This window comes from Hyaena hyaena, unplaced genomic scaffold (genome assembly GCF_003009895.1).
Source record: "Hyaena hyaena isolate Hyena2069 unplaced genomic scaffold, ASM300989v1 scaffold_86, whole genome shotgun sequence".
Taxonomy (NCBI): domain Eukaryota; kingdom Metazoa; phylum Chordata; class Mammalia; order Carnivora; family Hyaenidae; genus Hyaena; species Hyaena hyaena.
Genome location: NW_024080721.1, coordinates 2,945,169 through 2,968,032, shown reverse-complemented (window position 1 = coordinate 2,968,032; position 22,864 = coordinate 2,945,169). Strand labels below are relative to the sequence as shown.

The 22,864-nt window shown below is 42.5% G+C and overlaps 1 protein-coding gene across 6 annotated transcripts in view; it reads left to right on the top strand.

Moving 5' to 3' along the window:
• Positions 1-10,939: 10,939 nt before the first annotated feature.
• LOC120233337 (nuclear body protein SP140-like protein) overlaps positions 10,940-22,864 on the top strand; it is a 99,431-nt gene continuing 87,506 nt past the window's right edge. For all 6 annotated transcript variants that reach the window (XM_039234509.1, XM_039234508.1, XM_039234507.1 and 3 more), the window contains exon 1: positions 10,940-11,071. In XM_039234509.1, coding sequence (XP_039090440.1) covers positions 11,040-11,071 — 32 coding nt within the window. In that variant the 5' untranslated portion in view covers positions 10,940-11,039. The remainder of the gene's footprint in view (positions 11,072-22,864) is intronic.

The following is a 22,864-nucleotide window of genomic DNA, read 5'->3' as shown; positions in this document are numbered from 1 at the left end:
AAAGGGTGAAGACCTGAAACTCTCTAGGTCGATGTACATGAGAACTCTGAACTCTAGATCCCTCTGAGCCCAATAGGCCTGCAGAAGAGAACTCCTGCTCTTGCTTTGGAGACAGATCCTTACCACCCCACCTCTTGCCTGAATGAAGACTATGCAGAGTAGCTTCAGTATGACCTAACTGGGAGTGTCTTGCATGGGCTTGCTAGGTGAAAAGAGGGCTCTACTGCAGTGCAGCTGAAGGACTGGGCCAACATGTACCAGCAGATGCCAGGGGATTGTGTGTGGGAGCAGATCCTGAATGAAGAAAGGGGAATATGAAATTGGAAAGAGAATTGTTGATACAGGCGCACTCTCCTGTGCCACAGAACTTAATTAGCCTGGCAGGGGCCAGAGGTGATGATTCTAATATGCTCCTAGGTGACTCTTAGAGGCTTGCGATAAGCCAGGATACACCCTGGATGAAACAGAAGTAGACATACTATATTTGGTAAGGCAGATTATGGAAAAGGAAAATCTAAAAGCCTAGTGAAATTGGCATGATTCTATTCTCTCCAGCTGGAAAAACCACCTATAGGTGACTGTTCCTCAGGAGGCCTCAGAGACACTAACTTACCAAGGTGATAAAGAACACACTGCTGAGGAGACAACAGCATCCTTGAGATGCGTAGCAAGGGCTGTCCTCTGTAGGTTGGAATGATGTGGGAATGTTTTACAGAACTGAATTCTAGCAATGGAAATGATTGGAGAACAAAAGCAGGGAGTAGCATTTAACTGTCAAGCACGATGATGTAACTTCTGTAATGCAGCAAGGTTAGAATGATAGCCATGGGGCCTTGTCCATGGATGTCTCTGGAGATAGCTTGCAGGACAAGGTGTTCTTATAGGCAAGACAAATGGGCAACGAACAAGGATATTGCTTCATACATACCATCAAAAGAGATTAAAAATAGATGATCAGATAGCTGAGTTCAGCTGACTCAATGAAAAGTCAAGATCCCTTGTCCAGTTTCCAGACCTGAGTCAATTCTTGGACCCAAAACCTGCTGATGGAAATGAAGGAAGGTCTCATAAGAAAAGAACTTTGCAAATGTACACATAGTGATTTCCTCAGTTCTTTACCAAAAGGACCAATGGTCTTTTATTCTAGAAACCATATGTCATAGAAAGGAAAATATATAGATCTTTCAAAGGTTGTTGAATACAGCTTCTGAATTCAATGCTACTCTAGGAACATAAAGCACCATCATGGTCCTTGTTGAGTAGAGTATGTGGAGGTCAGGTAATATCCATGTCACAATGGGTCGACTCAATCCATGGAGCCACCACACTTCCTGAGGGTATACGTGGAAGGGACATATGTAGAAGTTGGGTAAACTGGTTATTTAACCTACAAAATACCCTGTGAAATAATAATCACTGTCTTAAGAAAAGCCCAGTGGAAGGCCCTGAAACTGGAATTTCCCATGGTGAAAAGAGTCAAAAAACAATGTCATATTCCTGGGCTAGAGAATGACAGATTAGTGCCATCTGCAAAGACTTAAAAGATGCAGCTATTGTATCCTCATTACCTCTCCATTTGTGCTTGTCTCTGCAGAAGCTACTTGGTTCATGGCTACTAGAAATGTCAACAAGTAGTAGCACCCATTACAGCTGTTGTGCTAAATGTGTTATCTTTTATTTTTTAAATTTTTTTTAAATGTGCTATCTCTTAAAGCAGAGTAGCATGTCCTATGGTATGTGCTGTGCAACTGTTAATATGGAAAATGTGCTTTTAAAATATCTAGTAGGAAATAGAATCAGAAGCAGTTCATGTTCACATGGACTGGACACTTGTACACATTTATGGCCTTGCCCCAGGACCATGTGAATTCTCCTGTTCTCTGTTGCATATAGCCTGAAGAAACCTAGTCTATCTTGACACTACAATACAGTACATTAATCCACTATATTGTTGACTGTATTAGTCAGGGCTCTGCAGAGAAACAGAACCAATAGTTTTGGAAACAGAACCATGTATTTATATATACAGGGGTTTACTATATGGAATTGGCTTATGTAATTATGGATGCAGAGAATCTCCATGATATGCCATCTGTGAGCCAGAGACCCAGTAAAGATGAGGTGTAATTCCAGCCCAAGTATGAAGGCCCAAGAACCAGAGGAGCAGAGAGTGTAAATCCCAGTCTAAGAGAGTTGGAAATCCAAGAGAAAAGCTCAGCTAAGCAGACAGGAAGAGAATGAATTTCCCTTTCTCCCCTTTTTCTCCGCTACCCAAACTCTTAACAGTATGGATGGTGTCCAACCATACTGGGGAGGGCAATCTACTTTACTGAGTCCACTGACTAAAATGCTGATCTCAGGGTACCTGGGTGACTCAGTAGGTTAAGTGTCTGACTTAGGCTCAAGTCATGATGTCATGGTTCATTGAGTTTGAACCCTGCATCGGGCTCCGTGCTGACAGCTCAGAGTTTGGAGCCTGCTTCGGGTTCTACATCTCCCTCTCTCTGCCACTCCCCCGTATGCATTCAGTCTCTCTCTCAAAACTAAATAAACACTAAAAAAAAAATTTTAATGCTGATGTCATCCAGAAACATTGTCAATGAACTACTCAGAAATAATGTTTAATTAGAGTGACCCATGGTCCAGTCAAGTGGACACAAAATGAACCATCACAGTGACAGTATGCTAATTGGATCTGAGCAGCAAAAAGTGTTGAGTGTTCTGAAAGCCTTGTTGAGTCACATGTACCCCAAATGATGAGAGATAAACCCTACCAAGAATTCAGAGACAGGTCATATAGATCAGGGGTTCAGTGGTCAGGGGCATATCAGGATATCCCCTCCAAAGCTCCAAGCTATCTTCTACCACTAAGAACACAATGCTTGGTTGGCCTCTCCAGGGAAGAAGAATAACCATGCTCACCAATATGATGAGAATTATTCTAGGCTTTGTAATGTGAGGGGGGCAGATGTGTGTGTGTGTGTGTATGTGTGTGTGTGTGTGTGTGTGTGTGTGTGTGTGTGTGAAGTGCAAGCTGGGAGGGGAACAGGGCTTATATCATCTTAACAATAAAATGTGTTCTAATCAATGTTTTTAACTTAATAGTATATAATGAGCATTGTTACATGTCAGTTAATATAGTTCTGTGTCATCCCTATCATAGCTTTTATTTTTCATTAAACCTCAATTGCAGTTGGCTCTTCTTGATTATTTTTGGTGTTGTGAATGGTGCTTATTTGTACTGAGAGACAGCAGAGCCTAGCGTTTGAGAACACAGACTGTGAAGCCAGCATAGAAGGTAGAATCCCAGCTTCTCACGAGTGTCTGTGTGTCCCTGGGCATGTTACTTGCTTCCCCTGTGCACTAGCTCCATCTGTGAAGTGGAGAAAGTAGTACATAGCTCATTGGATCATGAGAATGAATGAGTTAATATTTACTGTGCTCCTAGGAAGTGCCTGATCTCGAAAACGGTAAGTAAATAACCCACATAAGTCCTGTGTCAGCGGGGGCTCTTTGCCAGCGAGACTGGCTTTACCTGGGTTAAACAAAAAGATATGTTCAAACAGATGCCCAGTGGCTCATGCAGGGGCAGGAAGGCTGGGCACAGAGCCGGCAAACGGCCCCAGAACTAGGGCAGAGCAGAAGAGCAGATTCAGGAATTGTACACCAGGAACAACTCAGCCATCTTGTCAAGGAGCCACCATGGAATGTTCCGTAGCAAACTTCTCTCAAGAGTCCAACTCCCCAAAGCACCTGGCTGGCCTGGCTTGCTAGGGGCCAACTAGTGATCAGTGATCTCTCCGCTCCTGCATGACAGAGACATGTTGTCTTCCCAGAGGAAACGGGGTGCCTTTAGGAAGGTGGGGGATCAGGCTGCATGACCAAGGAAATCAGGCCTGAGCAACGGGCCCTCCGAGGTAGGCCCTGGTGTCTAACAGAGGGGTGGGGCAGTGCCAGGTCGGTCAGAAGGGCTGAGGTCCCGGAACCAAGTGGAGCGGGTTGACGGAGTTCCCACTGCCCTGTGCTGTGCAGATAAAGGCTGAGTTGGTCTTCATGCTTGAAGGGAGGGCATCCACCCCACCCTCAGAACAGCAATGGCAACGAAGGGCCCTAAGCCTATCACCCCATCAGTCTGGTTTGCTTGGACTCAGTTGGAGGCTGTTTGCTGAGATGCTGGGGAGCTTGCCTATGACATTCCAGGGGGAGGGTACTGTGCCTGTGTCCCTGAGAGCTGCAGGAGGTCCTGGGGCTCTTGGTAAGGACCCCGCAGCCTGAGCCTCCCAGGGCAGCTCCTCTGGGCATCAGCTCACCCCTGCTCAGCTGGGCTGGGAGGAGGAGAGAGGGTACTCTCCAGCTCTCTTTATGTAAATGGGTTAGGAGGCTTCACAAGGCCCGAGATCAGAGCCCAGGGACTGAACTACCTGGCTGGGTTTCCTATCAGGCCAAACACTCACTCACACACACCCAGTCGCGGGGCTCTTTCTTTCCTAGTCTGTGCATAGGGAGTTAGCTCGGGAGGCAGGCAGAGGTTGGGTGTGGCCCGATTCCTTGGAAAGACAAGGCTGCATAAAAGTAAGACGTTTGAAACAAAAGCCAAGCTCGATACAGATGGCTCCATCTCCTCTTTTAACAAAGGAAAACTAGTCCTAAGTTTCTGGGCAACAACTTGTATGGCTCATCTGTGTAGGTTTGTAAGTATTAACTCCAACTGAAATTCTAGAATAATCCATGTTTGTTCTCCCAGCATATCATTTGCTCTGTCATTTTGTTTACTGAACAAGCCCACCCTAAGTAGGTAAGCATTTGTGTTCCTGTGGGCACAGAAGTACACGATGTGCATCGTTCTGGCTGTGCCTCAACTAACAAAGGGGTGCTTTCTGCTCGATGTACTGTGCATAGCATCCCTCTCCCTAGGGTGGGCAGGGGGCCTAGGGGGCACCAGAATCACTGATGTCCCCAGAAGCAGGGCTGGGCCTGGGCATGGGCAGGGCTGGTCTACTGCTTAGGACTGAGGGCATGAGCTCCTAACCAATCAGCCTCTTCTAGAAAACTGCTAGGAACTCTGGGCAATATCCAAAGAACAACTGAAAAGTAAGCCAAAGAAGGCTGACTTTGGAGGGAATTTGAACCTCAAGAGGAAACAGCCAATGTGAGATGTTTACTGTTTATTAGCACTGAGCCATGAGAGTGGCCGGGCCAGTCTTGCATGGGGGTGACCAAAACTTTGGCAGAAAGTGCATTTTCCCTCTGGTTAGCAAAGCCAGGGAAGAAGCCCAGGGACACTAAGCTTTCTGGGTAGTGGTGAGGAAATGCTACAAAAGAGAAAGTCACAGAGAGGAACCCCAAATTTCTGTGTCTAGACCCTCCCCAAATCACTGGCTGATGTCCGGGACTAAGTGACACCAGTCTGAACTAGTCTGTTCTGTGCCCGAGGAGGAAGCAGGCTGTGTAGTCTGAGCCTGGCCACGTGAGTGACCTGCTAAGAAGAAATGAGCACGTTCCAATTCCAGTGAGAGGTGCCAGTCAGTTGCCCATTTAGTAAAACCAGACCCAGCCTGGATACAGGAGGTTGTGAGGAACAATAATCAATCAGATATTTATCAAACCTTAGCTGGTGCTGCTGCTCGGATCAATAGGCCTGAGGTATTTTTCATCTGACCTGAAACCACTTATTCCTACATGCCATCAAGTCTGTGACTTTTCTCTCCCAAAATCTTCATTCAAGTTTTCCCCTGAACCCCATGGGGTGTGAGACAGAAAGAGGCTACATTGGTTCATACCAAACAATGCATTCTAGGTCCCCATAGTCGTAATCTCACCTACATCTTTACTGGAAACAAGAGTGGGGAGTGTTTAGGGACGGGGTGGCTCCCAAGCTGAGACACTTGTCTTGCGTCTTCGATCACATTCTGGCAGAGCTGCTGGGGAGGTAGGGAGGACCACGTTTCATCCCACCACCTCCAACGGCCCATCTACAGCTGCCTGTGTCTAGATGGGGGGAGATGCAGGACCCCAGCCTTGAGGTCTCAGGAGCACAAGTCATAGCTATAAAATGATGTGGCCTGGGGGCGCCTGGGTGGCTCACTCGGTTAAGCGGCCAACTTCTGCTCAAGTCATTGTCTCATGGTTCGTGAGTTGGAGCCCCACGTTGGGCTCTGTGCTGACAGCTCAGAGCCTGGAGCCTGCTTCAGATTCTGTGTCTCCCTCCCTCTCTGTCCTTCCCTCACTCACACTCTGTCTGTCTCCCTCAAAAATAAATAAACATTAAAAAAAAATTTTAATGACATAGCCCCTGGCTTGTCTGGTAGCTGTGACCTCTCCTCAGGGTCACTGGGAATAGTGATGGAGTCCATGGCAGATGCACTCTGCATGTCCTTGGACATGTCTGCTCTTAGAAGTTTTTGCAGGGGCGCTTGGGTGTCTGTCAGTTAAGTGTCCGACTTCAGCTCAGGTCATGATCTCACAGTTTGTGGGTCCAAGCCCTGCGTCAGGCTCTGTGCTGACAACCAGCTCAGAGCCTGGCGCCTCTTTCGGATTCTGTGTCTCCCTCTCTCTCTCTGACCCTCCCCTGCTCACGCTGTCTCTCTCTCTCTCTCTTTCTCTCTCTCAGAAATAAATAAAACATTTAAAAAAATTTTTTTAAAAAGAAGATTTTGCAAAATCTTGTGTCATTGCCTGTGGTCTGAAGTGCCCTATAGGAGCTGGCTGATGTCTTTACTTTGTCTATTCAGGAAATACAAGACAGGCCCTGGTTTTCTACGTTGTACCTTTGTCTGATGGCAAGTGGGAAATCCAGGCCCAACCTGTTCAAGCACCTGATGCAGTGAGGACACAATTTCCAATATTGGGTTCTTGCAGGAACACCTCAAGGAAATAATTATTGCCCTTCTGGTTTAGTCTGGAATCCAGGCTCTTGGATATATGTGAACTCCTCACTCACCCCAAGCCCCACTCATTTTCCCACCTTCACTCCCTAGAATTAGTCAAGGGAGGGGGTCCCATAGGCTATTGATGGAATGCCTGGAAATGGCAGAAAGGTCTCCTTTCTCTATGGAAGGGAAAGTGTCACCCTGTAGACTAATACTGGCCATTCTCAAATGGTGGAAGAAGCTGCAGAGATGGCATTCAACCTCCAGGGAACTTTCCCTGTATTCCCTTTATGCCCCAGGATAATGGATCAGAGTCCAATGAGAGAGGTATATTTTTAGCTTCAGTGTCATTGCCTTGAGAAATCAGTACAACTATGCTGGTTGTGGTCTTGCCCATAAACCATTGTACCAGGAGACCCGGGGAGCCACCTACTCCTGACAAACCTCAGTGTAAGGTGAGACACATGATGCCCATCAGAGCTTGGTGGAACTTCAGGGCCACACCGATGTGTTCCAAGGGCCACTTAAGGACTTGGCCGTACCTACGTGGGTGCTTATGTACTAGTGCTGGACCCTCCAGGGTGCTAGTCCGTTTAATGGGTACAGTACTTGCACATGTGAGAAAACACACGCCCCGGGCAGGGAAAAAGCATAGGACTTGGTCCAAGGGAGAGCTCATTAGAGCTCATAGGAGAAACTCTATTTGGATTTCCCTGGGCCAGGCTGTTATAGCTGACAGTCTGAGAAGAACAACCTCATCCTTGTGAGGGACTTTCTCAGTCCTGGGCACAGGTGCCCAGGGAGTACCCACGGCCTCCCTAACCACAACAATTTCTAGCAAGAGTTCCTGTTGATAAGTCAGTCTCCCTTCCCTTCCCCTCCAGGTCACGGTCAGCAGGTGTGCCCTGGACTTCTCTGACTAGGCTATAAACTTGTTTTTGTGTGCTTGAACTGACAAATATCAAAATGATCTCAGAATCCCATCCTTAAATCGGTTAGCCTTTATTTGGAAAGAAATAATGGCACTGCTATGACTAATTTCAAGGAGTTTCGATAGTTGCCAGAGGGATTTTCGGTTTCAGTTTCTCTGAATCGGCAACAGAATCCGGTCTCAGGAGGCTGTAATACTGAGCGAGATCACTAGGGGGAAGTGCCGACCTTCGGAAAGTGGCCCGGATGGATTTTCCCAAATTGCCCAATGGTTCTCTCCCTCCCTCCTCTCGCCCCTTAACCATTTCTTTCTCTGCCCAGATGCCTCTTCCCGGGCCCTCTTCCAAGGATTTACTTCCTTCCTTATAGAAATCCTCACATTTTCACCCCCAGCAATCCCTCTGGCTTTGTACCAACTTCGCAGCTTCAGGATTCCTCAAGTCAACCACCACCTGCATAATCGTTGAGATTCTGCTTAGAAGGAGAAGGGTCTCCACCCCACCCTAGTTCATCAAAACTGTAATATTGCCATCAAATGCCCACTGAACCCACACATGATTGTGTGACCATGCAATTGCAAGAGGGTAGGACTTCCAGCCTCTCTACCCATCTGGGGCACAGATAGACAAGAACTCATAGAAAGAGATGTATCCCATATGCTGGACTCAATTTAGGGTGTTAGTGGGCCCCTCCAAAGAGCGTCCCTTTCCCTCACCTGCATTCCAAACCAACAGAGAGATATAAAAGTGAAACAGATTGGGTTCAAAATACCGTCTTTCTTCCTGATAAAAGCTACAGTGTGGGTCGTAGCTTAGTGCATAGCAAAAAAGGAATCCCTAAAACCGAACCCCCAAATTGAGCTTATCTACACACATGCAGCCTCAGGCTGCTCCAGTCAATCAGACACCCCCTAAACTCCCACAGCCCCCCAAGCGCCTGTCCCTGGGCACTTGACTTTGGAAAAGCCAACAGAGCTCTGGCCTCTCCAGGCGTGATGAGCCCAGGAAGACGCAACAAGGAGCAGACTCACCCCTTCCACCAGAGACTCTCCCCAGAAAGGAGGGGAGGGCAGGGGGTCAAGGTGAGTCCTGCTGATGGATGTCCCTTCCAGGGACATTGGAGCAGGGCCATAGGTCCCAGGCGCTGCTCCCCTCCATTTCTACATGCACACAGGTGCCAAGGGGGTTGATCCCCTTGCCCCAGCAGCCACTGCTGCTCCTTCTATCCCTTTATCCCTACCTTAAGTTCCCAGGGACAAACCTCTGGTCCCCACAAGGGTCTCCCAGATTGGAGACTTGGCCCCACAGTGACAGTCTGAGCAGAATCTACTCCTGGTGACACTTAAGGAGCCTGTCCTCTTGGTGGGTCCTTTGCCCCATGGTCCCTCCTCAGTGTGGCCTCTCCGGCTTTCCTGGCCTCCAGGCTGAGCACTGGGGCTACTTTCGGGACAGTGACGATGGCCCTGGGGTCAGTATTCCTTGAAGTTGTGGAAAGTGTCCCAGGGGCATCCTTGTTTCCTTCACATTAGTCCAAGAGGACTTTCAGGAGTGAAATCTACTCCTCAAGCTGGTCCTGTCATGGGTCTGGCTTTTTCTGGATCACAGAAGCTTTGTTTTCTTCAGGGAGGCCTCCAGATTCCTCAGGAGCCGCTGCTCCTACGGGGTGATGGCTGCCCAGTTGCCTATGGCCCCACGGAGACGGCTCCTTCCCTCCTTCTGAGCCAGGACCAGCCCCAGGTGGCACTGTCAACCCCAGAAGAGCCAACTGTGGATCTCCCTACCCCGCTGGCTGGCTGCTCAGTGGCCTCTATCCTGAGTGCTCATCTCAGCAACCCTAAGCAGAGCCACAGAAAAGCTGGCACATTAATGCCAACACCCAGCAGAGTGGTGGCCTGGGTCCGCCTGCTGCCCACAGACAGAGACAGGGGACACTAGAAAAGTTGTGTCAGACCTTCTCTGGGCCACATGTCCTATGGAGGTCAGAAGCCAAGGAAAGCTGTGCCCAACGGTAGCTCAGCTTACTAGTCCTTGTACCCCTGAGAGTGAATGAGAGAGGGAGAGGGGCAGAGATCCACATATGTGCAGCACCCGGTGCACAGAGACCCCGCTCATGGTTAAAGATGTCCTTAGCAGCATCCTGGAGTCCCATCCAGACTGATGTTCGCCCCTTTGGGGGGAAGACAGAACATCCATGGAAAGCGAGTAGAAACTTCCTTTCCCTGCCATTTCAAATGTAATTGAGTCTTCTGGGTCACTTCTCATGCTTTGTGGAACTATGACTCTGAATATGAATGAGAAATCTGTGAACAGACAGGACTCCGAGACCGAGGGTCACCTCCCAGTGGGGCTCACCTGCTCATTTATGTGCTTCTAGATCATCTTGGTTCCAACTTCCGTCTCCATCCAAGGGAAGCCTGTGCCAGACAGCTTTCCAACGACTTCTCTCCAGGTGTCTCCTCATCCCTGGATGCAATTCAGAAGCAGCCCTGCGGTCAGGGCAGGGCTGAGATATTACCACTGTCACCTGAGATATTACCTTTGCACTTGAGCTATCACCACTGACACCACGTTGGCTGCAGCCTTGACGATCTCTCTCTTACCTCTGACTGATTTCCAGGAACACTAAGAACATTCCCCTTGGTTTGTGATGCTGAGCATCTGGGCTCTCTCCAGCCCTGTGTTCCCATGCTGGGACCTTTCTCAGTCTGGGTCCAGGCTCTCCCACAGGAAGGGAGACTTTAAGCTTCTGTTTTTTTCTTTTGTTCCCCCCCCCCCCCCCCCCCCCCCCCCCTCCCCTTCCTCTCTGGCAAAGAGAAGGTGGCAACACACAGCTCCCTCCTCCCCACCCGTTATCCTCGGAAACCTTAGATAGAAAGACAGAAACATTTATTGACTCATAGGTATTTCTGTGTCTTTGCACAGACAAGCGGCCCCCCCGGGGGCTGGCCCTGCTCCTCCAGGCCCTGACTCTCTCTCCTCCTCTGTTCCTGCTGCCACTAGTCTTGAGGCCTGAGAACCGAAGTGGAGGGGCAGGCAGGAAGCAATGTCTGCCCAGCAACTGAGAGATACTTTCACTTCCTTTTTCCCCATTTGGGCGGAGCTGTGTCTGTGTGAGTCAATTCACAAACAAACTTCCTGCTCTGGGCTCGGCAGTTGCCCTGACCCAGGCCACCGCAACTGGAGGGTTTGGAGGCCACACTTGAGGCCCAGGCGGGGCCCAGGCGGGGCCCAGAGTGGAAAGATGGCTGATGGGGGCAGCGACCTCAGCACCAGGTCAGTCTTCATCTTCCTCCCTTTAAACCTCTCTCTCTGGCCACGGACTGCTTCAGTGTCCTTCTAAAGATACTAAACTGAATCTCTACTTAACCCCCGGTTTCCAAAAATGCTCGCCTGCATCATAAATAAAGTAGAGGACTAGGTAATGAAACAGTAAGGTTTTCATACTACAAGCCACTGTCCACAGGACTTTCTTGTTTTGCAATGCTGCTCAGGCAAAGGCCTTGCTGACGCCCCAGGGTTTTAGGACAGGGACTTGTTTTTTGTTCATGACCTCTGAACCTTCTCGTTTCCCTCAGGCCTCCCCTACTTTCACGAGTCATTTCAAAGAAGGTGGTTGAGAAAACATAAAATTCAGGGCGAACATCTAGCCTAGGTTTAAACACTGGGTGCCGTGGTGTCACACCTGTCCTGTGAACAGGACTCCATCAGCTCATGCACCATTCCTATCTCTGGCTGGGGGGGGGGGGGTTGAAGAGGGTGGGGGGCATTCTTCCTCGTCATCATGACCAAAGGAAGTAAAAGGGAAGAGAAAGACTCCAGACCGCCAAAGAGTAGTAATGTAGGCTCAGTACTTTTATCTTTACTTTGATTTTCTGTTCTGGAAGGGGTTATGCCTCTGACAAAAAAAAAAAAAAAAAAAAAGGAGGGAGGGGAAAGGAGGGTAGAAATCCCCCTATCTTATTCTCTAGCATTAGGTCAGAAGTGATATTACTTAATATTTTTAATTAATTTGTTGTTTCATACAAAAGAAATACATTATACATTCTTGTTCATAAAGTTTTACACAAAATGAAAATAAAGAAGGGAAAAGTCCTGCTTACGGTCTACCACAGCACAGCTTCTTATCCGGGTCCTAGTAAGTGTTTTGGACACGGCCTTTCAGATATTTTTCTGTGCATTTCCATGTATAGCTTATTTTCCTATATATGCACTTTGTGCCTTGTTTTTTAATCAGTGGGATTACATTGTATCTGCTGTTTCCCATTTTTCATTTTCTCTTATTTTAAGAATGAAAATCCTAGAGATCACCTTAACAATCATATAGATCTACTTCATTCTTTTTAAGAGCTACATCCTATTCCATAGAATTGATATAGCATAATTTTTAAACCACTCCCACTGCCCATTGATGGACATTTAGTTCATATTCAGTTGCTCACTTTACCAAGGAGCTGTGGTAAGAATAATCTATTTCCTTACATTTTTGCACATTTACAAGTATCTGTCTTGTGTCAATAACCAAAAACATGGAATTGTGGAGGCAAAGGTTATTAATATTTACTTGATTATAGACCCTGACAAATTGCCTTTCTAAGTAGCTGAACCAATATATTCTCTTAACAATATCAAATGAGATAACCATCTCCCCGTGCCCAAATTTTGCAAAGGTGCTGGATAAGGAGCCACATATTCTTTTAATGTGCATTTTCATGGTTACAGGGGGAGGTTTGGACAGTTTTTAATGTTTATTGGCTGTTCGCCTCTTTTGTGTATTGCTGATTTATTTATTGCCGATGTTGTTGAGTTGACATAATTGTCCTTTCTTGGATGAAAAGGGAGAATTTGCTAAATATTCTGAAAGTTATAAATATACTCACCTTGTCTTTGAACTCTGTTTATGGTGACTTTATCTTATCAAAGCTGACAATTTACAGTACAGACTTACTATTGATTTATAAGCTAGAGACACCCTCGTTGTTATAAATAATTAAAGTGATACAGAAAAATTACTGATGAATTTCATGCATACTCTTTAACCACAGTTCTTGTGTTCTTAAGATGGAAGATTCAATTCTATCTTCATTGCACAGGAAGTTTCTTCTCTTACCTCTCAGAAAAACATTTTCTTTTTCAATTGTGGGGCAAAATGATTCTTCCTCTGAAGCAACGCTAGCCTTCACAGCTTTTGTCTGCCCCCTAAATTTTCATCTTTCACTTTTTAACTTTACGCTCACAATGGTGGTCTCAAACTTTTCTTTCATAACAATTATTTTTTAGTAGCTTTTTCATTTCTTGTTATTTCTATTTCTTTAAGTTGATTGTGTCTTTTTTTTTTTTTTGAGGGGGGAAGATTAGGTATCTGAATTTGTTTCTAGATCTCTCCAGGCTCCACTGTAAACTATATATATATGTATATATATATATATCATCCCATCTTCAGGCTCTTGCTTGATTTATTGAGGTTTTTGTGTGATTGTAAGTGCTTTGGGGATGCTTTCTTCATCTCCTGGGTTGTTCTTCCAGGTCGATTCTGTCTGCAGTTTGGTTTCAGTGCTGTTTTACTTACTTTCTCCCAGGCCAATGGTGGTTTTACAGCTGTTTCGCTGGTAATGGACCCCCAATCTCCGCTATACACAGGCTTAGTCTGGGGGAATGCTTTTTTTTCTCCTAATGTCTCATCTTATCTGAGACCGAATTGCTTCCCATCTGATCTACAGTTTGAAGGCTCTCATTTTATTCTTATCAATTTTTTTTTTTTCCTGAGGAGCCTTTTCTTAGTTACACCATCTTTTCCCCCTGCCCATCTGCTATGCCACTGTCTTCACTAACACAGTGGTCATGTATGCATGGCCCGTTTCACAGGCTCTCTCCTCCACCACTGGCCTGCGTGAGCCTTTCCTTACCCCTCATGCACCACGTCGTCACCGTGACCTAGGCCTCAGATGAACTTTTGATATCTGTTGCAGCAAATCTTCTTACCTTCTTGTCTTCCAAAGTGGCTTGGCTCTTTGTGTCTCCAGATTGGCTTGTCAACATCTTGCCAGGAATTTGTTTAGATTGCATTGAATCTATAGATCAGTTTGAAGAGAATTGATACCTTTATAATATTGTCTCTTCTATCTCATTACTATGGTATATGCATATTATTGATTAAAATATATTTTCTAATAAATTTATAATTCTCTCTGTAGAGGTCTTATACTTCTGCTAGATTTATTCATAGATTCTTGGTATCTTTATGTCAAATCTACATAATTTAAAATTGACTTTCTAGATGCTTGTTACAAAGATACAAAAATAAATGAAAACTTTGCCAAACTCTTTTGAATTCTAATGACTTATATAGAGTTATATATGTATATATGTGAATTTACATAATGTAAACACAATAACAGTTCTGTTTCTTCTGATTTAATCCTTCTACTCATTACTCCTTTTTCTTGCCTTACTGTGTAGGCTAGGTACTTTGTACATGATGAATACAAGTACTGATGGCAATGATTTCATCTTGATCCTAATTTCAGAGGGATCAGTGCACAGTTATGGATGGTGTTTGCTGTAGGCTTCTTTTAGAAAAGACTTAGTAGATTAGAGAAGTTTTATATTGGCATCTGATATTGTCAGCATAGGAGGTATTTGCAACCCTGTTTTCTGTTGTTTCAGTTGATTCTCACAGTTTTTTAAATCAACTTTTAATTTTGGAATGATTTTATACTTACAGAAAAGTTGCAAAGACAGAGCAAAAGTTTCTGTACTCTGCACACCCAGATTTATTTCCTGTGACATTATCCTCTTACGTGACTCTGGTTACATTTTTCAAAAATGAAAAGCCAACATTGGTAATGTCACTGTGAATTAAACCCTGCATGTTTTTTCAGTTTCACCAGATTTTCCATCAATGCACATATTCTGCTTTTAGGATCCAATCCAGGGCTCCCCATTTAATCTAGCCAGCCTGTCACTTACTCACTTCTGGTCTGTGACAGTTTCTTAGTCTCTCTTTCCTTTTCATGATCTTAAGAGTTTGAAGAGTACTACTGGTCAGGCATTTTGTAGGCCGCTTTGTAATTTTTTTTCTTTTTGTTTTGTTTTTGTTCGTTTTTTATTTCTTAAACAGTTTACTGTCAAGTTGGTTTCCATATAACACCCAGTGCTCAACCCAACAAGTGCCCTCCCCCATACCCATCACTCCCCCTCCCCCTCCCCCCACACCCATCAGCCCTCAGTTTGTTCTCAGCATTCAAGAGTCTCTCATGGTTTGCCTCCCTCCCTCTCCCCAACTATTTTTTCCCCTTCTTCTCCCTCATGGTCCTCCGTTAGCTTTTTGTTTTGTTCTTATTTAGTTAGTTTTTAGTTTTTTAGTTTTTTGGGCTTTGGTGGGGAATTTTTTACTTCTTTTTTTATTTTTATTTTTTGTAGACCACTTTTTAATTTTTGTTCATCTTCTTGTTTTTCCCATGATTAGACTGAAGTTGAGGGTTTTTTGAGAGTACCACAGAGGTGAGGTGCCCTTATTACCAGGAAGTTGACCTTGATCATTTAGTTAAGGTGGCATTTGCCAGGCTCCTCCACTATACAGTTACCATTTTCCCCCTTTCCACAAAGGGAAAATTTTTCTTCTGTTCACAAAGATTATTTTGCTGAGTGTCTTTGTGTACTAGCATTGTATTGAGGAAATTATTTATAGGAAAAATCAAGGACTACAATGAAAGTTTGGAAACCATTCAGGAAAGGTTTCTGTTTGCCAAATGCAGGTGTCTCTGAAAACTCTTGAACATGGGTCAGGGTCTGAGAGCACCTGGGGAAGCCAGGTGACTCTCTGGGAGTGCAATTATTCCAGGCTAGAGCTGCTCCCTTCACTGCATTCTCACTGGGAAGATGTGGTAATGGTGGCTGGGACTCCCAATGGGCCCTCCATCTTTTTGTTTGTTTGTTTGTTTATGAGAGAGAGAGAGACAGAAAGTGAGTAGGGGAGGAGCAGGGAGAGAGGGAGAGACAGAGAATCCCAAGCAGGCTCCACACTGTCAGCTCAAGCCTGTTGCGGGGCTTGAACTCACGAGTTGTGAGATCATGACCTGAGTCGAAATCAAGAGTCTTAACACTTAACACACTGAGCCGCCCAGGTGCCCCTGGACCCTTCATCTTATATGGACTCTAGACTTCATTTCTGTCCTTCTCATCCCTTAAAGCTGTCAAACCCGAGGTTCTGATTCTCTGGGATCAGCAAATACCCTGAAGTCAGAAGTGGCTCTGTGCTTGCTTTTCTCTCTGGTCTCTTCCTTTCACTTTACTTCAACCTGGTGAAGCCTTACCATACATAGTTTCATCTCTTCAGTAACATTCTTAAATGCTTTTCTCAACTTTTATGGTTTTCCCAACAGAAAGCTATCTGACTTGTGGGATTTGGAGGAGATTGAGGTTTTTTGAATCCTGCACCACCACACCAGGAACTTATAGTCATTGATTGATTGGTTGATGAACTGGCATTTTTCAAAGTTTATTGCTTGAGGTTTGGTTGTGACTAATGAAGTTTTTCTCTGAATGCTTTTAAGATTTTTCTCTTAGCATTTATGCTGTAATGAGTCTAGATTTGTTAAAAAAAATTTTTTTTAATTTTTTGTTTTTGTTTTGCATTTATCCTTTTGGGGTTTACCGACTTCCTTGAATTTGTGGGTTGATGTCTTTGGGTTTTTGTTAATTGGGGTTTGTTTTTTGTTTTAATCAAAGCATAGTTGACATACAATATTATATTAGTTTAAGTTGTACAACATAGTAATTCAACATATATATACATTATGAAATGATCACCACAGTAAGTTTAGTTACCATCTGTCACCAAACAAAATTATTACAATATTACTGACTATATTCTCTGTGGTGTAACCCTTGACTTACTTTTTTATAACTGGAAGTTTGTACCTCTTAATCCCCTTCACCTGTTGCGCCCATTCCCCCACCTACCTCCTCTCTGTCAATCATCAGTTTGTTCCCTGTATGTATGGGTCTGTTTCTGTTTTGTTTTATTTGTTTTATTTTTTAGATTCCACATGTAAATCAAATCGTTTAGTACTTGTCTTTCTCTGACTTGTTTTACTTAACATAATATCTTCTAGATCCACCTCTTTATAATGACAAGATTTCCTTCTTTTTTATGGCTGAGTAATATTACACACAGGGGCGCCTGGGTGGCTCAGTTGGTTAAGCATCTGACTTTGGCTCAGGTCATGATCACACCATTTGTGGGTTCAAGCCCCGTGTGGGGCTCTGTGCTGGTGGCTGGCTCAGAGCCTGGAGCCTGCTTCGGATTCTGTGTCTCCCTCTCTCTCTGACCCTCCCCTCCTCATGCTCGCTCTCTCTCTTTCTCTCTCAGAAATAAATAAAAACATTAAAAAATTTTACACACACACACACACCTTTTTATAACTGGAAGTTTGTACCCCTTATGTGCATATGTTCCTTAATCATTCATCTATTGATGGAAACTTAGGTTGCTTCTATATCTTGGCGATCATAAACAGTCCTTCAGTGAATATAGAGTGCATATATCTTTTTGAATTAGGATTTCCATTTTCTTCAGATAAATACCCAGAAGTAGACTGCTAGATCATATGGTATTTCTAACGTTGATTTTTTGAGGAACCTCCATACTGTTTTTCCATAGTGGCTGTACCAGTTCGCATTCCCACCAGCAGTGTACAAGTGTTTTTTTTTCTCCACGTCCTTGCCAACACTTGTTATTTGTCTTTTTGATTCTAGCCATTCTGATGGATGTGAGGTAATGTCTCATTGTAGTACAGATTTGCACTTCCTTGATGATTAGTGATGTTGAGCATTTTTTCCTATGTCTATTTGCCATCTGTATGTCTTTTTGGAAATGTCTATTCAGGTCCTCTGTCCATTTTTTAATTGGGTTGTTTGGGTTTTTTGGTGTTGAGTTGTATGAGTTCTTTATATGTTTTGGATACTAACCCCTTTTGGAATATATCATTTACAAATATCTTCTCCCCTTTAGCAGATTGCCTTTTTATTTTGTTAATGGTTTCTTTCACTGTGCAAAAGCTTTTTAATTTGATGTAGTCCCAAACGTTTAGTTTTGTCTTTGTTGCCCTTGCCTAAAGAGACAGATCCAAAAAATATGTATTGCTAAGAGTTTACTACCTATGTCCAAGAGTTTACCACTTATGTTTTCTTAGGAGTCTTATGGTTTTAGGGCTTATATTTAGGTCTTGAAGCCATTTGGGGTGTTTTTTTGTGTATGGTATAAGATAGTTGTCCAGTGTCATTCTTTTGCATGTAGCTGTCCAGTTTTCCCAGCACCATTTATTGAAGAGACTGTCTTTTCCCTTGTGTGTCCATGCCTCCTTTGTCATAGATTACTTAATTGTGTAAGTGTGGGTTTACTTTCAGGCTCTCTATTCTATTCCATCAATCTTTATGTCTGTTTTCGTGCCAGTACCATAATGTTTTGATTACCATAGCTCTGTAATATATCATGAAATCTGGGATTGTGTCAGCTTTGTTCTTCCTTATCAAGATTCCTTCAGATACTTGGGATCTTTTGTGGTTCCATACAAATTTTAGGACTATTTGTTCCAGTTCTGTGAAAAAATGTTATTGGTATTTTGATAGGAATTACATGGACTCTGTATATTGCTTTGGGTAGTATGGAAATTTTAACATTAATTCTTCCAATCCATGTCCATAGTATATCTATTTATTTGTGTCATCTTCAATGTCTTTCATTGATATCTTATAGTTTCAGAGTACTGTTCTTTCACCTCCTTGGTTCAGTTTATTCCTAAGTATTTTATTATTTTTGATGCAATTGTAAATGGGATTATTTTCTTAATATCTCTTTCTGTTAGTTTGTTATTAGTATATAGAAAATGCAACAGATTTCTGAATATTAATTTTGTATCCTACAAATTTACTGAATGTATTTATCAGGTTTAATAGTGGTTTTGGTGGTTTTAGGTTTTTTCACATATAGTATCATGTCATCTGCAAACAGTGAGTGTTTTACATCTTCTTTACCAATTTTGGTGCCTTTTATTTCTTTTTTTAAAATTTTTTTTATGTTTTATTTATTTCTGAGAGAGAGAGAGAGAGAGAGAGAAACACAGCGTGAGCAGGGGAGGGTCAGAGAGAGGGAGACACAGAATGTGAAGCAGGCTCCAGGCTCTGAGCTGTCAGCACAAAGCCCGACATGGGGCTCGAACCCATGAACTGCAAGATCATGACCTGAGCCAAAGTCGGACGCTTAACCAACTGAGCCACCCAGGCGCCCCTTATTTCTTTTTCTTGTCTGATTACTATAGCTAGGACTTCCAGTACTATGTTGAATACAAGTGGCAAGATGAGGAGCATCCTTGTCTTGTTCATGATCTTAGAGGAAACATTTTTAACTTTTCCCTATTGAGGATGATGTTAGCTGTGGGTTTGTCACTTATCCCCTTTATTATGTTGAGGTATGTTCACTCTAAACTACTTTGTTGAGAATTTTTACCATAAATGGATGTTGAGTTTTGTCTAATACCTTTTCTGCATCTGTTGTGATGATCATATAACCTGTTTCCTTCCTTTTATTAATGTGTGTATCATGTCAGTTGAGTTCCTAATATTGAACCACCCTTGTATCCTTGGAATAAATCCCACTTGATCATGGTGTATGATCCTTTTAATGTACTGCTGAATTTGATTTGCTAATTATTGAAGATTTTCATTTACCTTGTATTTATATGGCATTTATAGCAGAAATATATAGTAGTCTTATGATGATTTGAAATTTAAAAAAATATTGGAATGGTTTATTTAATATGGGCATTTTCTGTTCCTTTAAGGATTGGTGGAAATTGTCTATAAAACTGTTTGAAACTGATATTTATTTTTGTTTTTATTTTTTGAGAGAGAGAAAGTGAGCAGGCAAGGCTCAGAGGGAGAGGGAGAGAGAGAGAATCTTAAGCATACTCCATACCCAGAGCAGAGCCTGACATAGGGCTTTATCTCACAACTGTGAGACCATGACCTGAGTGGAAACCAAGAGTTGGATACTTAATTTACTGAGCCACCCAGATGCCCCAGAAACTGATATTTGTGTGTGTGTAGGTGTGGGGAAAAGGCAGGGTTAAGGTAGGTTTCAAAGTATGTTACACATTTCGTCTATTACTTTTAATTCTATTTAATTCTCATGTTGACTCTCAGTTTTAATGATTCGTATTTTCCTAAAAAGTAAGCATTTTTTTCTAGATTGTCATATTTATTGGTAGAAAATTATACAAGGATTTCTTTTGTAAAGTTTTAATCTTTTACTTAACTGCAGACACATCCTTTTCCTTATTCCTAGCATTGTTCATTTATGTCTTTTCTTTTGGTCTCTCTTTTTTTTGGTTAATGTTTATTTACATTTGAAAGAGAAAAAGACAGAAACAGAGCATGAATGGGGGAGGAGCAGAGAGAGAAGACAGACTCCAAGGCAGGCTCCAGGCTCTGAGCTGTCAGCATAGAGCCAGATGTGGGGCTTGAACTCACCAACTGAGAGATCATGACCTGAGCTGAAGTCTGACCCTTAACTGACTGAGCCACCCAGGGACCCCTCTTTCATTCTCTTGATCAAATTTTCCATTTTTGTTGTTCTCTTCAAGGAATCACCCTTTGGTTGTATTGCTCCATTACTTTTATTTTTTTGTTTGAAATTTAATTAAATCCTGCTTTTCTTTCTTATATTTTCGTATTTTTTTCTTTCCTCATTTTTGTCTTCAATTACCTTGGGGGAGAAATTTCCTTGACCTCTTTTCCTAATATTTTGATTTACTTTTCAGTGTTTCTCTTGTTTTCTTAAAAAAAAAAAAAAAAAAAAAATGCCTTTTAGGCCATGAATGTTTATCTCTTTGCCACTTTGGGTGTATTGGTGGTTTTTATATGTTTGTGGTTTTATATGTTTTCATTAGAATTTATTTTTTTATTTCTTACTCATCTATAATTTGTATTTTGATTTTCTCTTTAAACTAAGGAATGTTTGGAAGGAGTTTTGAAAATTTCCCAGTGAATAAGATTGAAGGAGTTCCTTTGTCCTGGTTGTTTTGATCTATGACATGTGTTTAGAAAATGTTTTCCTTTAGATTTTTTTTTCATTTCAGAGTTTATTGTTATTTTTCTTATGGCCTAATCCATGTGATTTTGCATGTTTTTCATGTTTGAAGAGTAATAGAATGTAGTGATTTAATATTGTACCATCTAATACCAGCCAGGAGGGAGGGTAGGAGCTGAGAGAGTAGGTAGAAAATTTGGGGAGAGGTGTTCCAAACCCTAGCTCTGCCACAACATGGCTGTAAAACACGTCCCTTCAGTATTTTAAAGATATTTTCTTACACATCATGACTTCTACCATAAGTCTGGTGAAATGTAGATTTTATTATAAGAAATAACCTTCTATTGGGGCGCATAGGTGGCTCGGTCAGTTAAGCGTCCGACTTCGGCTCAGGTCATGATCTCACAGTTTTTGGGTTCAAGCCCCGCGTCAGGCTCTGTGCTGACAGCTCAGAGCCTGGAGCCTGTTTCACGTTCTGTATCTCCCTCCTCTCTGACCCTCCCCTGCTCAAGCTGTCTCTCTCTCTCTCTCTCTTTCAGAAAAAAATAAAAACATTAAAAAAAAAAAAAGAAAGAATCTTCTACATTCTTTTTAATGCCTTTCAACCTAACTTCCGTTTGCTTTTGATTTTAGTTTTGCTACAGAGCACTCTTTGCTTTGCATTTGATTCATGTGTCTTTTCCAACCCCTTTATTTCCAATCTTCTTGAGCTGTTTTATATTTTTATATATCCTTTATAAATAGAATACAATATACACAAAAATTAACTCAAATGGATTAAAGACTTGAATGTAAGACCTGAAACCAGAAAATTCCTAGAAGAAAACATAGGTGATAAGCTCCTTGATATTGGTCTTGGTGTTGAATTTTTGTATTTGATTCAAAAGCAAAGGCAACAAAAGCAAAAATAAACAAGTGGGATATAGCAAATTAAAAAGCTTTTGCAGAGCAAAAGAAACCATCAATCAACAATGAAAAGGCAGCCTACTGAATGGGAGAAAATATTTGCAAATCATATATTCAATAAGAGGTTAATATTCTAAAATATATAAAGAACTCAAACAACTCAAAAGCAAAAAACCAAAATGGGGAGAGGCTCAAAATAGACATTTTCCCAAAAAAGACATACAGATGGCCAATGGGCTTATGAAAAGATGCCCAACATTACTAATCATCAGGAAAATGCAAATTGAAACCACAGTGAGATATCACCTCACACCTGTCAGAATGGCAAGAAATACTAAGTGATGGTGAGGATATGGAGAAAAGGAAGCCTCACTCACAATTTACCAGGATGTAAATTGGTACAGCCTGTGTGGAAAACGGTATGGATGTTCCTCAAAAAATGAAAAATAGAGCTACCATACATATGATCCATCAATTCTACTTCTGGATATTTATCTGAAGAAAGCAAAAATGTTAATTTGAAACAATATATTCAATCCTATGTTCATTGCAGCATTATATATGATATAACTACTATATATGTAATACTATACAATGGAATATAATGAAATACTACTCAGGTATAAAAAAGAAGAAACTCTTGCCATTTGTGACGATGTGGCTGGACTTTGAAGATATTATGCTAAGTGAAATAAGTCAGATAGAAAAAAACAAATACCATATTATTTCACTTATACTTAGAGTCTAAAAAACAAAGAAACAACAAAAAACCCTCATAAGTACAGAGAACAGATTTGTAGTTATTTATAGAAGAAGAGGGGGGGTGGACAAAATGGGTGAGGGGACCAATTGCATGGTGATGAGTGGTAACAATAAGTGGTGACTTTGTAGTGTATACAAATATCAAATTATTATGTTGTATACCTGAATTAATAAATATACACCAATTTTAGATCAATGAAATATATATAGCTGAATTTTATTTTATTTTTATTTCCTATCCAATATACATATTCTTTTTTTTTTAATGTTTTATTTATTTCTAAGAGAGAGAGAGAGACAGCGTGAGCAGG